Source organism: Equus quagga, chromosome 14 (assembly GCF_021613505.1).
Source record: "Equus quagga isolate Etosha38 chromosome 14, UCLA_HA_Equagga_1.0, whole genome shotgun sequence".
Lineage (NCBI taxonomy): Eukaryota > Metazoa > Chordata > Mammalia > Perissodactyla > Equidae > Equus > Equus quagga.
In genome coordinates this window covers 30193421-30206973 of record NC_060280.1, presented here as the reverse complement: position 1 = coordinate 30206973, position 13553 = coordinate 30193421, and the positions used below count along the sequence as shown (strand labels likewise).

Sequence of the window (13553 nt, the reverse complement as noted above, 5' to 3'; positions counted from 1 at the left end):
TTATGTGAAAACAGAAGTATTTAGAGTACTTTTTTTCATCCTTAAAAATTATTTTAATGCTATTTACATTGGGGAGGATTCGACTCTAATTAACTCCTGACAATTTTATAATGAGCATATAGTGGTATTAAAATTTTAAAAAAGAAAAAAGTTGTTAAACAGCTACTGATTTAATAAATTTTCAAAAGCAATTAAAACCAAAAAGATAAAGTGTCATTTGAATTTTTCAAATGAGTCCTTAGTACCGCTTATTAAAATAACACCACCTTTTGTTAACACAGACTTTTAATCACATCTTACCAAATGCTATCCCTTATCTCAGTGGCTCCTCATAAAAATCTGTCTTGCAGACTTCATGAAACCTCATTCTCTCTGCTTTACAAATGGAAAAAGTGAGGTTCAAAAAGTCATGATCTTTCTCCAAAGTCCCAGAGCTGGTAAACAGCTGAGCGAGAACCAGCATTATGTATTTTCAATCCTAGTCTAATACTCCTGTCATCATACCACACTTCCTCTCTTACACCATCAGACATAAATCACCTGATTATACCAAACTCCCTTCCATCCAATACGTATTCAAAAGATGCTTGTGATTTTGAAACAAATATTTGGTCTGTTTTTAGAACTGTCACTTACGAAAGAATCCACATTTCAATATGGGAAACTGAATTCAAAGAAATCATGCAATTCTTCTACAAAATGACCATGTATACCCTAGGAATTACAGATACAAGAAGAAACGTACTAGGTCCCAATTTCACCATAATATTAAAGAAATCTATTATATTTTAAAGAAAAGCAAATTAGTACTGCATACCAGACTCATATGATCGATTTTAAAAGACAGCTACTGGAATAAAGAGGTGAATAGCTAACATTCACAAAGGAATGACAAACAATGTAAGGCTCAGTTAATCTGAAAGAACTATCTAAAAGCTATGTTTCTTTAATATATATAACAACATCTCATGAAATATTTTCAGACAGCATGACAATTTAGCTTTCCAATAAACAATAATAGCAAGAAGCACTGAGAATCACTTGTGCTAAAAAAGAATAAAAATGACAGGGCTGGCCAGGTAGTGTCATGGTTAAGTTCCCATGCTCCACTTCAGCAGCCTGGGGTTTGCCGGTTCACATCCTGGGCGTGGACCTACACACCACTCATCAAGCCATGCTATGCTGGCATCCCACGTACAAAGTGGAGGAAGACTGGCACAGATGTTAGCCCAGTGACAATCGTCCTCAGCAAAAAGAGAAAGAGTGGTGGGGCCAGGCCACTGGCATAGTGGTTAAGATCACACACTCTGATTTGGCAGCCCAGGGTTCATGGGTTTGGATCCTGGGCGCGGATCTACACACTGCTCATCAAGCCACACTGTGGCAGCATCCCACATACAAAGTGGAGGAAGACAGGCACAGCTATTAGCTCAGGGACAATCTTCCTCAAATAGATGTTAGCTCAGGGCCAATCTTCCTCACAAAAAAAATAATAAAACTGAGATGTAACCATCTGTGGGTAGCAAGTCCACAGATCCCCTTACCTTTATATATCTTCTCAGTGTTACACAAGTGAAGTGTGAAGTAGGTATCAAGGAGCTGATGGCCATTTCTATTAACAATGTTCCGGGCAGCGATGTTCCGAAGATGTCTAAGACGCCGCTAAAAAATAAGAACAAAAAGAGCGGCATTCAGCTTTTTCCTCCTATAAAATTTTCTGCAAGTTACCATTCAAAAAGGAAATATAGTAAACTGTCCCCATCATTTATTTGTTGAGCCAGCAACCCTAACTCAGCCCCTTATTTATGCCTCAGCATCCCCTCTGTCAAACAGGAATTCTACCTGCCCTACCTCATTTACAAGGTGGTTGTGAGCACAAAATGACAAGATACGAAACACTTTCACAAAGCATAAATGTTATAGAAGTGCTATACACCTTAGAAGAGGATCAGTATTTCCTGGAAGATGGACTAAGTAGTACTTTGCTTTGTTCCTTTCAGAAGGATGCTGTAGACATGCAAAGTCCAACCCATACCAAGAGAAAAGAAGCAGGTATCACAGACACATGCCCCCACTGCTAGTTTAGTCTAGATGCTAGATAATCTGTACAACCAGGAAAAGAAACCAAAGGCAAAAAGCAAAAACAATAACTCACTGGTCACTCCAATAACCCAACTGTTGTGAGCTGAAATTAAATTCTCACTTGACCAGCAGCCAACCAATCTCTTTCCTAATCAGACTTCCTTACCAAAAATTTCTCCAAGTAGGACGCACAAATTATCCGGAGTTACAAGTGTTGAAAAGGCAAAAAGCTCCATGAGCAACAGTAGAAATCAACAAAAATACAAGGCAACTTAAGGGGGAACCAAATCCCTCCTATCGAAAAGAGAAAATGTTGGCGACGCTGAAGCCTGGCGCATCAGATTCATTCCCTAAAGCTAGTTCCTTGTGTCGGATCATTATTTTCAGAGACATAAAAATAGAAACCAAGCGCTCAGTTTTAAAATATGCTTATGCTTAAAGCCCTCCCTGCAGGCTGAAGGGCAGCCCGCTCTCTTGAGCTAAATTCATCTTAATTACACGCACAGTCAGCCAGAAAAGAACAGTGCTTTCTTTCCACGCACATGCCAACCCCATCCTTCTTCCCAATCTAGAGACTAAGATTCTTTCAGAGAGAAGGTTATTGTCTAACAAATACGTTTAATCCTCTAAGTATGAAAAGTCCCCAAAGTATTTACAAGAAGTTCCTAGGGCTTACGCTAAAAGACTCGTTTTTCCACAATCTGCCAACAGTTTCCATTTCACACCCTGGATTACAGCAACTACTTCCTTCTATTATACATTTCTCATTAGCCCTCTCAGTCAAAATTTTTAATTGACAAGAACCACTAATTGTCTATATACAATAATGACATCCATTTTGCTGTAAGATCACAATCTTGGTCCTCTATTCAAAGACCTGAAAATATTACCCAAAGCCTCGAGCATAAAGTACCAACTTCCCATTATCGCTTTCAAAGCCCTGTGCACTCCGACCTCTCTGTATCCTGTCCTGACTTCCCACCGGATCTTCCACACACCTAACCCCTCGTCCTAGCTCCATGCTTTGGCTAATGCTAGCCCCTCAATCTAGAATATCCTTCTCTTTAAGGAGATCCTATTTCTATTTCAAAGTTAAGGAGAGAAGCGTCCTCCTTCCTGATTCTCTCACTGAAACTGGCTGCTTCCTTATTAGAATAAATAAGAAGAGCTTTGCTTCCATCTCCACCACACCGCTTCATTCAGCCTTGTTGTATTATGCGTAGTTGTTTACAGTTATCTTCCCTATTAATCTAGGAGGAAGAGACTGGGTGACAGAGACCATCGCCATCACTACACTGTTAGCATTCATTAAACACTTACTGTGTGCCATGTACTATGCTGAACACTTCATACATGTGATCTTATTTAATCTTCATAACAAACCTACGAGGTCAGGAATGCTCATTATCATTATTCATCTCTTCATCCTAACATTTCTAAAGAACCAAATATAAACAAAGAAACAAAATAGTAAATAATAAATGAGAGGGATACCTCCAAAGAAGGAAGGAAAGAAAGCAGAGAGAGAGCAAAGGGGTCATACCTATACACGTAGGCACCTACACACCTCTATCTACACCTACCTAACTAATACAGATATAATTTCGTCTTTACATTCCTCTGTTGCTAAAGAGGACAGAGCAATAATGACCTATCCTTCAACTCAGGAGAATAATTATACCACAAACATAATGCTAATGGAACTGACTGCCTTAGAAGCAGTATGCAGGGCTTGGACAGAGACTGAATCTGTAACGGACGCACGGCTATTGCTGCAGAGATCTTTGCATTATGTAGGAAGTTAGCACAACACCTCCAAGGCACCTTCGGACTCCAAGCTCCAGGACTGTAAAATCAGCAGTGGAATCGACAAATGCTCATCTGGGTGCATTTCCAGCGTATCACTATCATTTCCACGCTTCCCTCCACTGAGGTGGATACAATGGAACTGACCACATCAGGGCACTTTATAAAAAGGTTTATAAAAAAACAAAGACTCCTCCACAAATTAACTAACTATACTTGAGGCACTGACTTTGGGTTGTATGACTTTTTGCCTTTTCCCTTATTTTCTTTATTTCAAAAGCATTATGGTAAGTATTCTCATTACATTATGACTAATTAAAATACAAGATGCTTCCAGCCGCTGGAATGGACAAAGGAAATCACCTCTTCACAGGCAAATTACTGCCGTAACCTTGGTGAGAGGCCGTAAGTGTGAACATGAGCCCTCCTGTGCCCTCTGCCTTGGCTGCTTCTTTAAGAACATTCATTCCAATTTTACCATAAAGCTGCTTATTATTTTTAAAAAACGCTAAACTGCAATAAAGCAGAGTTTAATCAACAATAACGTGCCAATGTTACTATTTAGTTTTGACAAATGTAAGATGTTAACATTAGGGGAAATTGAATGAAGGGAATTCTCTGTCTCATCTTTGCAACTTTTCTGTAAATCTAAAATCATTCCCAAATAAAATGAACGGTTTTTTAAAAGTTATTGCTTTTTTCAGAGTTAGTAGAAATGCAAGTGGGACAAAAAGAGTGCCAATAAAACGTTTCACAAACATTACTTAAACAGAACTCTTCTCCTCTCTTCCCACCCATGTACCTCTTTCCTTCAGTCTCCCACCTCCTTCCGTCCTCCCCTTCCCCCAAGATTTAATGCAATTAAAGAACACTGGAAGGTTAAAACAGAAACCCAGAAAAATGATGACCTATGGGGGTGAGCACAGGCTGGAGGAAATAAGAGACAAAAACAAGACTCCCTGACACTTGTTTATGTACTTGTGACTTCTGTACCACATAAATGTTTTACATATACAAAAAATAAAGTTAAACAAATAAGAAAAAGTTTAAATCAGCTACACCTGGTCCTGAATATAACAATACTAAAAATTACCACCAGTTTTAGGATATATCGTCCACCTTCGCTCAAATTATTACCCTATCATCCAAGGAAGTATTAAAAAAATCAGGGCGACCTAAAGGACCCTCTCTGGTTCTCAGCTCCCCAGAAGATCTACACTTGACCAAAACAACATGTAATTATACCTAACAGGGAAATATGGGTAGTTCCAGATATTTGTCTATCTCACCCAACTAGAATATAAGTTCTACGAGAAAAGAGACTTCATTTTATTTACAGTTGTATCTCCAGCACCTAGATGAGTAACTAGCAACAGCAGGCAGCGAATAAATGTTTTTGATTGAATTAATAAATCCCGAGTGAATTAACCCAGTCAAGAAGGTCTGGGTATGACCTAGGCCTTGCCACGATCCTGAGGGACCCTTGGTGGATGTGACACCCACCCACCAGACAGTGGGAGAACACACAGCACCTCAAACCTAAGAAGGGCCCTAAGAACTGAAAGCAGGTGAAGGCTCAGCAGGGCTTCTGGACTCCAGCACATCCTCAGGACGCGTGTGCCTTCAACTGCACGGGGGAGCACCATCCAGCGGTACCTCATGGCCTGGTGGCAGCATCTAGCATAAATACACTGCTGTACACCTTGTCTAAATACAATTAAATATCAGATTAGCTCTTCAAAAGGCCCATCTAAAGATAACTAAAATCAAATCTGTCTTATTATTTAAATCGGCTCAAATATCTCAGAAAAGTAAAAATATTCTGAGTAATTAAAATTTACACACAGACTTTGGAATTACCCTTTAAGATAACATTCCACACAGTTTTCTTTACCAGCAACCTCCTTGAACGTTCTCAAACGCTCCACACTGGCCAGGTGACCAGCAACGCTCTCTGTGTACCATTGTAAGGGAGCAGCTCGAGGCAGCCAAGATGTGCTCTACTAACACCGACCCCAAAGCTCAAGCTGACCGGACTTCAAATTGTTAAGTTGCAATTAACATGGCTTCAAAATCTTTGAAGCACTACCTATAAAACGTTCTATATAGAGGTTGAAAAGCATTCACAAACATATAAAATCAGCACCTCCTGTTCCGCTTTGACCTGGAGGGGTGACAGATGCACTCAGAGCACAGCTCTGCCACCTGAAATGCCGGCAGTGGGCAAAAGGCCAGAAGGACCCTGAAGTCCTTAACTTTTTTACAAATCTTTCAAGTATAAATTCTGAAACAAGACTTAAGGGGCATGCATGGTAGATTTGAAACATTTGCTTTAGTGAAAAAACAAGAATTACTCACTCACTAGTATAATTGTAAACCGGTGCCTCTAAAGAACCTAAAACGGTTGTTTCTCTTATTAATACTACTAATGTACTTAGAAAATGGCTTTAAAACATAACAGTAGTCTAAAAGAAATTTTTTTGTCTTTTGCATTTTTTGTTTTGTCCTGTTCAGCACCCATGTGGTTAAAAAAAAACAACTTGGGGGGCTGGCCCAGTGGAGTAGCAGTTCAAGTTCACATGCTCTGCTTCAGTGGCCCAGGGTTTGTAGGTTTGGATCCTAGGCACAGAACTACATACTGCTCATCAAGCCATGCTGTGGCGGCATCCCACATACAAAATAGAGGAAGACCGGCAGAGATGTTAGCTCAGGGTGAATCTTCCTCAAACAAAAAGAGCAATATTGGCAACAGATGTCAGCTCAGGTCCAATCTTCCTCACCAAAAAAACAAAACAATAGGGGCTGGCCCAGTGGCGCAGCAGTGAAGTGCGCAAATTCCACTTCGGTGGCCCAGAGTTCGCTGGTTCGGATCCCGGGTGCGGACATGGCATGACTTGACAAGCCATGCTGTGGTAGGCGTCCCAGCTATAAAGTAGAGGAAGATGAGCACAGATGTTAGCTCAGGGCCAGTCTTCCTCAGCAAAAAGAGGAGGATTGGCAGTAGTTAGCTCAGGGCTAGTCTTCCTCAAAAAAAGATAAATTAAATAAATAAAAATAAAAAACAATAACTTAGGATTTCCTTTGTAGAACCACCCTCCTCTACTATCAATCCATAAACTTCCTGTAGAGTTAGCTCCACCTCCAACTGCAAGGGTGCTCATGTGACTCAGATTAGCTAATCAGCACATCTCATCCGCTGGCAACACCACATGATTTAATTAGGGTCCATGAAGACCTAGAGATTGTATTAAAGTATTGAGAGTTCTTTTTTTGTTTGTTTTTTGGTTTTTTGTGAGGAAGACTGTCCCTGAGCTAACATCTGTTGCCAGTCTTCCTCTTTTTACTTGAGAAAAATCGTTGCTGAGCTAACATGTGAGTCAATCTTGCTCTATTTTATGCGGGTTGCCACCATAGCGTGGCTTGACTAGCGGTGCTAGTCCACGCCTGGGATCCAAACCTGCAAACCCTCAGCTGCCAAAGCAGAGCAGGCAAACTCAACGCTCAATGCCACCAGGCAGCCCAGAAAGTTCTTTTTTAACTCCCCCGCTGGCCCTGAACCTGGAAGGACACAGGGCTGGAAATGCTGGCGGCCATCTTTCCACCACAGTGAACCCTCAGAATGAAACCAACAAGGAAGAGAGTAGAGTCAAGAGACGTGGAATGCAGCTCCTGCAACAGAATTTAAGTCTCTGGACCAAACCACACCTAAAATGAGAACTATAATGACAAACACCAGCCACATCCCTATAAAACTGTCAAAAATAACAACTGGGGAGAAGACACATAATGTAACTGTTTATTAAGAATTTATCCCATAATGGGTTAGTAGAGGAAAAGTAACATTCTAATTATTTAATGGCAAAGTACAAAGAAATATTTCATTTGTTAAACATCCTCACAATTTAGATAATGATCATTTCTGGTGGGTCAATCCATTTTTCTTGATACAATTTTGAACCTCAACATGGGTGACAGCAAGGCTCAAAAACTAGTCAAATCACACCCCAGAGCTAAAAGAAATCCAAAGCAATCTTCGGCAGTGAAATATGCCATCAGGGCTCTACACTCCTCCCAAGTTCTACCTTTGCCTCACAGGCACCTAAAATTTCCTGGCTTTTGAGGCATCATAACGACCACAGAGGAGTGAGGTGTCTTTGATCTCCTCCTCATCCCTGCTAGAAGTGATTCGGGGAGGCTGCCGGGCAACAGAAGGAGGAGGAAATGGCTGTCATTCACCCTTCCTTCCCTGTACCCCCTTGCTTAAAAATAAAAGTACTATGGTTCTTAAATACAATTACTCCACAATCCCCACCATCGCCAAACTGAACAACCATCCCACACACACCTTTTATGACTGCCAAGGCCACAGTGAGGTATTTTCAAAACAAATTTTGAGTCTAATTTGCTTAATCTACAAGAGCTATTACAAGTCAGTAATACAATCCATAACCTATAGTCCAGTAGAAAAGGGAGCAAAGGATATAAAAAGGCAGCCCACAGGAAAAGAAATGGAAATGGTCGATAAACACACACAAAGATTTATAGTCAAACTCATAATTAAGATATGCACACGAAAACAAACACTCTCCTTCGTGGCAGAGCACCATTTCCAAAGAATGGCTACACTAACACATCCCATCCCACATGCTCTCTTTCAGTGCGAGGCTGCCGCTCCTCTGTTACCGAGTGGGGCCTCTGTTACCGAGTGGGGCCTCTGTTCCCTCCCCCTTACCTGTGGGCAGGCCTGTTGTGACCAGAAACCAGGTAAGGAAAGGGTTAAGTAGCTACCCTTGGTGTTCTCCATTGCTTGTGCAAGCAATAAACCTTTTTCTTCACCCACTTCAGCGTGGGTTGTGCTTTTCAGCTCCACACTCACCAAGAGACCGACTCACTGAGTTCGGTTACACTGTGACTACGGCAGAAATGACGCTATGTGACTTCTGATGCTAGATCACAAAATCACCTGGTCCTCCTATAGGATGCCCTTCCTTAGAATCCACTCACCCTGCTGTGAGGATGCCAAGCAGCCACATGGAATGGACTTCGCAGGTATCATCCACAGCCCCAGCTGAGCTCCCAGTCATGGTCAGACGTGGACACGACCATTTCAGCCCCAGCCTTTGAGACGCCAGAAATGACATCAAATAAAGCACACAGAAGTTGTTCCCACCAAGCTTCAGATTCGTGAGCAAAATAAATGCTGATGTTGTTTTAAGGCACTAATTTTTTTGTCTATTACTCAGCAATAGAAAATGAAGAGACCTATCTGACTAAACAGTCAAACTATTTTAGTCTCTGTGAGGGTTGATATGAGTAAGAAAAACAAGGTTGGGGGAAATATAAAATGGTCCAATTTCGAGGGAGGGCAATTTAGCAACAATTATGACATTTCAAATTGCATATAATATTTGACCAAGCAATTCCACAAGTCATGAAAATGTGCACAGATATACTTATTTCCATACTGGCTATAAAAGCAAAACCGAATAACCACTCTTAAATTGTGGTACACTCCTAAGTGGAAAATTACATAACCATTAAATAAAGTGCTAATATGGAACACAAACAACAGAGCAGGAAAGTTCAAACGTTCAGATAAAGAAATATTACTATATACCGTGAATGATACAGATCAAGGGTTGGCCAACCAGTTCTATAAAGGGTTAGAGAGTAAATATTTTAAGCTTTTCAGGGCACATCCAGTCTCTGCATATTCTTTGTTTTTTCTGTCTGTTTATAATCTTTTAACAATGTAAAAACCTTCCTTAGGTCATCAGTTGTTATAAAAACCAGTACCTGTTGGCCACAGTCTGCTGACCCCTGATGTAGATAATCAGAAATATTACGAGATAATTTTTTAAAGTAGTATTTGGTTTGGAAATGTAGTCAAACTCGTTCTGGACCCCTCCCCCCTTTCCTATTCTCCACTCATTTCTTTTTCTGCTCAGGCATTACTCTCAGCGTGGGTGAGGGGAAAGGGCACGGAGGGATTAAGGCCCAGGTTGTCTCAGGTGACTCAGATTACTGCTACTTTAGTTACTTTCTTGAGGGGCGACAAAAGCAAACCTGGGAGAAAATTAGTTTTCCATATTTCCACAGGAGATAAAAACACTGACTTAAGGAATCAAAAATTTAAGCTTGACAAATTAGGTCAGTCTTTTTAAAAAACACAAAAGCCCCTTCTATATTATAGCACTCTCAATCACCTATTTTTTCTAATCTTCTGAACCCACCTGAAAGACTCACTGAAAAGTTTTGAAAGAACACAAAAACGCTTTAAAATGAGTGCTTGGTGCTATCGAACACAAGCAAATAGTGCCCAGAGCCAACGTCACAGATTTAAACCAAGCCCTGCCAGCTCTGATCTCCCATACGATACTTCAGAGCTCCTGGCCTAACTGAGGACTTTCTCTCACACAAATTGCACAACGTTGAAACTAAAGCCCTTGTTCTGACATTAACTCTGCTCTCACCCAAGTTCAAATCCGTCGTAGAATTTAATTCAGTCATTTACTGCGCACTACTAAATTATACAACAGGCTTCCCAACAGGAAAAGACAAAATCTCTCTCTGAACTTTCCACAGTTCTCATGCACTGAGGCTCTGGGTTTTTTCTCTCCACCCTATTCACCCCCCATCTTGGTGGAAGGTCCGAACGTGCCCCTTTTCCCTCCATGTTTGCTCTGAGTAGTCTTGTTCTAAGAAACAAGCCTTTGCAGTGACAGATCCAGTCATTCTCTGTGTCTCTCTCATCCTCCCCCCCATCCCTTCATTCTTCTATTCTATCTTGCTGGTATTTCCTTCACAGACTACGCTAAGAACTGTGGGGACACAAACACGCCATCCCCCATTTTCAGAGTATGTGATCTTACTAAAGAACTGGAGTTTGTGCACATGAAAAGGCCAATTCGAGGCAAAAGTATACTTTCAGTGAGTGTCTATTGAAGAACTGTTATTTTAAAAATGTAAGACCAAAGAAGAAAGACACAGAATTACATGGGATGACCTGGAGGATAAAAATCGGAAGACAGAAGACAGCTGTGCGTGGGTCCAAGTGTTAAGAGTAATATCATGCCTGTAATTTGCTTCAAAGCAACTGGGGGGAGGGAGGACAAGTAGGCAGGCATATAGATAAAACAAGATCTGCCGGGAGCTGAGAGTTACTGAAGCTGGGTGACAGGTACCTGAGAGTTCCTGTACGCCCACACCCAGCCCTACACATATGCATTTCAATATATATTGATACATACAACATACATTTCAATACACATATTTCATTATTCGTTGAAATTTCCATAACAAAAAGCTTTTAGAGTTGATATCAATAGGAACAGAAAGAAAGGATAAGACTATACAGAAGCCTAAAGAGGGCCAGCCTGGTAGCATGGTGGTTAAGCACCCCTGCTCCACTTTGGAAGCCTGGGGTTCTCAGGTTTGGATCCCAGGCACAGATGTACACACTGCTCATCAAGCCATGCTGTGGCAGCGTCCCACATGAAAAACAGAGGAAGAAGGACACAGACGTTAGCTCAGCAACAATCTTCCTGAAGCAAAAAGAGCAAGATTGGCAACAGATGTTAGCTCAGGGCCAATCTTCCTCACCAAAAAAAACCAAACAAACAAACAAAAAAGAAGCAGTAGCAGCAGCCTAAAGAAAAAAATGGGCTTAATGGGGAATCTAATTAGATAATGGAAATGGTTGAGGAGGAAGAGAAAACTGATAAAAGAAATAAGGGGGTCAAAGGACCCCAAGGGAAATGAGAACTAATCAATAAAGACATTGGGGCAACAGAGTAGCCATCAAAAAAAAAAAAGAAAGAAAAATATAGATACATATATATGTGTGTGTGTGTATATATACACACACACACATACAATATACCTTATACTGAATTCCAGATAGATTAAAATAATATAAAAATATTTAAATGCAAATAAAGCACAAAAGTACAAAAAGAAATCATGAAGAAACCTCAAAAAGTCTAAAAATGACATAAAACTTGGAAGCTATAAAAAGAAAAAATTAATAAATTTACTAAATAAAATATTTTTAAATTATGCACAGCAAAAACTATCACACGCAAAGTCAATGAAAAAACCAACAAAAAAATTTTAATTCACACAACAAAGACAATTTCAGGGGCCAGCCCGGTGGCACAGCGGTTAAGTTCGCACCTTCTGCTTCTCGGCAGCCAGGGTTCACCGGTTCGGATCCCGGGTGCAGACATGGCACCACTTGGCAAGCCATGCTGTGGTAGGTGTCCCACATATAAAATAGAGGAAGATGGGCACAGATGTTAGCTCAGGGCCAGTCTTCCTCAGCAAAAAGAGGAGGATTGGCAGTAGTTAGCTCAGGGTTAATCTTCCTCAAAAAAAAAAGAATTTCACTAAAACATAAAGAGTTCCTAGAAATCAATAAGAAAAGGTCCAACAACCTAACAGAAAAAAATGGTGAAGAATATTAACAGATAATTCACAGAAAAAGAAATACAAACAGTACTTAAACGTGAAAAGACTCTCAACCTCACTCATAAGGAAAATGCAAATTAAAACTACACTAAAATCGGCACAGATCAAAAAGTCTGAAAACACATTCACAGGCAAGGCAGTGGAAAAACAGGGACTTTGCTGAAAGGAGTAAAAGATCTACAGATGGCAGTCTGGCAATACCCACCAAAACTACAAATGCACATATTCTTTGACCCAGCAATTCCACTTCTGCATTTTTTTTAAATATATACTTGCAGGTATGTAATATGATAAATGTAATACACTGTTGTTTATATTAGCAAAAAACTCGAAATAAGCTAAATGTCCATCAGTAGGGAACTAGCTAAATGATGGTATATCCTATAGTGGAATGCTATGTGGCCATAAAGAGCAAATTATGTAGCAGCACTCTGAGTGCTGATATAGAACAATCTGTAAGATATACTATTAGTTGGAAAAAAAGAACAAAACAGTTTATAAAGTCAATATATAATATATATAGTAAATACAGCTTAGGTAGTCAGTGTTTAAGATGTTATCATTTGTTTCATAGGGAAAAAAAAGAATACAATTATGTAATTATTGGAGATGCACAAAATATAACTGATAATACTGGTTGCCCCAGGGAAGGGAAAATGGGTATTTGGGACAAAAAATGGTATGGAGGCTCTTTGATGTGTGATCCATATGAATATATTATTTTTAAAAATAAAACTAAATTTTCATTTTTTAAGAAACAGATGGCAACCAATGTTTAAGCACAGATATCAGTGCTGGCCATTATCAGAAGCAGTGTGACACAGTAGGACGAGAGCAAACTAGAGCCAATAATCCTAACTCTGGGGCGGTTCCCCCACTCTCCAGTGGGCAAGTCACTCATTCCCTCTGAGTCTGTTTCACTTCCATAAGGTGGAAATAGATCCTGCATGCCTACGTCTGTGGGTTATTTTAAGGATCAAATGAAATAATGGATATAAAAGCTCTCTGAAAAATTTTACAGTACCTTACAAATATAAAGTATTAACAGAAATACGGATGTCAAGAAAGGGATGTGGTTATCAGTGTAAGAGGATGAACTGGTTTAGGCATTTCCAGTTTCAAGTGAAGAGACAGATTTAGAATTCTTCTGTGTAAACAGAGGTGGTAAAGTCATGGATCTCCAAAGGACAAACACT

General features: G+C 40.1%; 1 protein-coding gene across 3 annotated transcripts in view; it reads right to left on the bottom strand.

Moving 5' to 3' along the window:
- UVRAG (UV radiation resistance associated) overlaps positions 1–13553 on the bottom strand; it is a 305917-nt gene that overhangs the window by 274662 nt on the left and 17702 nt on the right. For all 3 annotated transcript variants that reach the window (XM_046685391.1, XM_046685392.1, XM_046685393.1), the window contains exon 2: positions 1545–1662. In XM_046685391.1, the coding sequence (XP_046541347.1) occupies positions 1545–1662 (118 nt within the window). The remainder of the gene's footprint in view (positions 1–1544; positions 1663–13553) is intronic.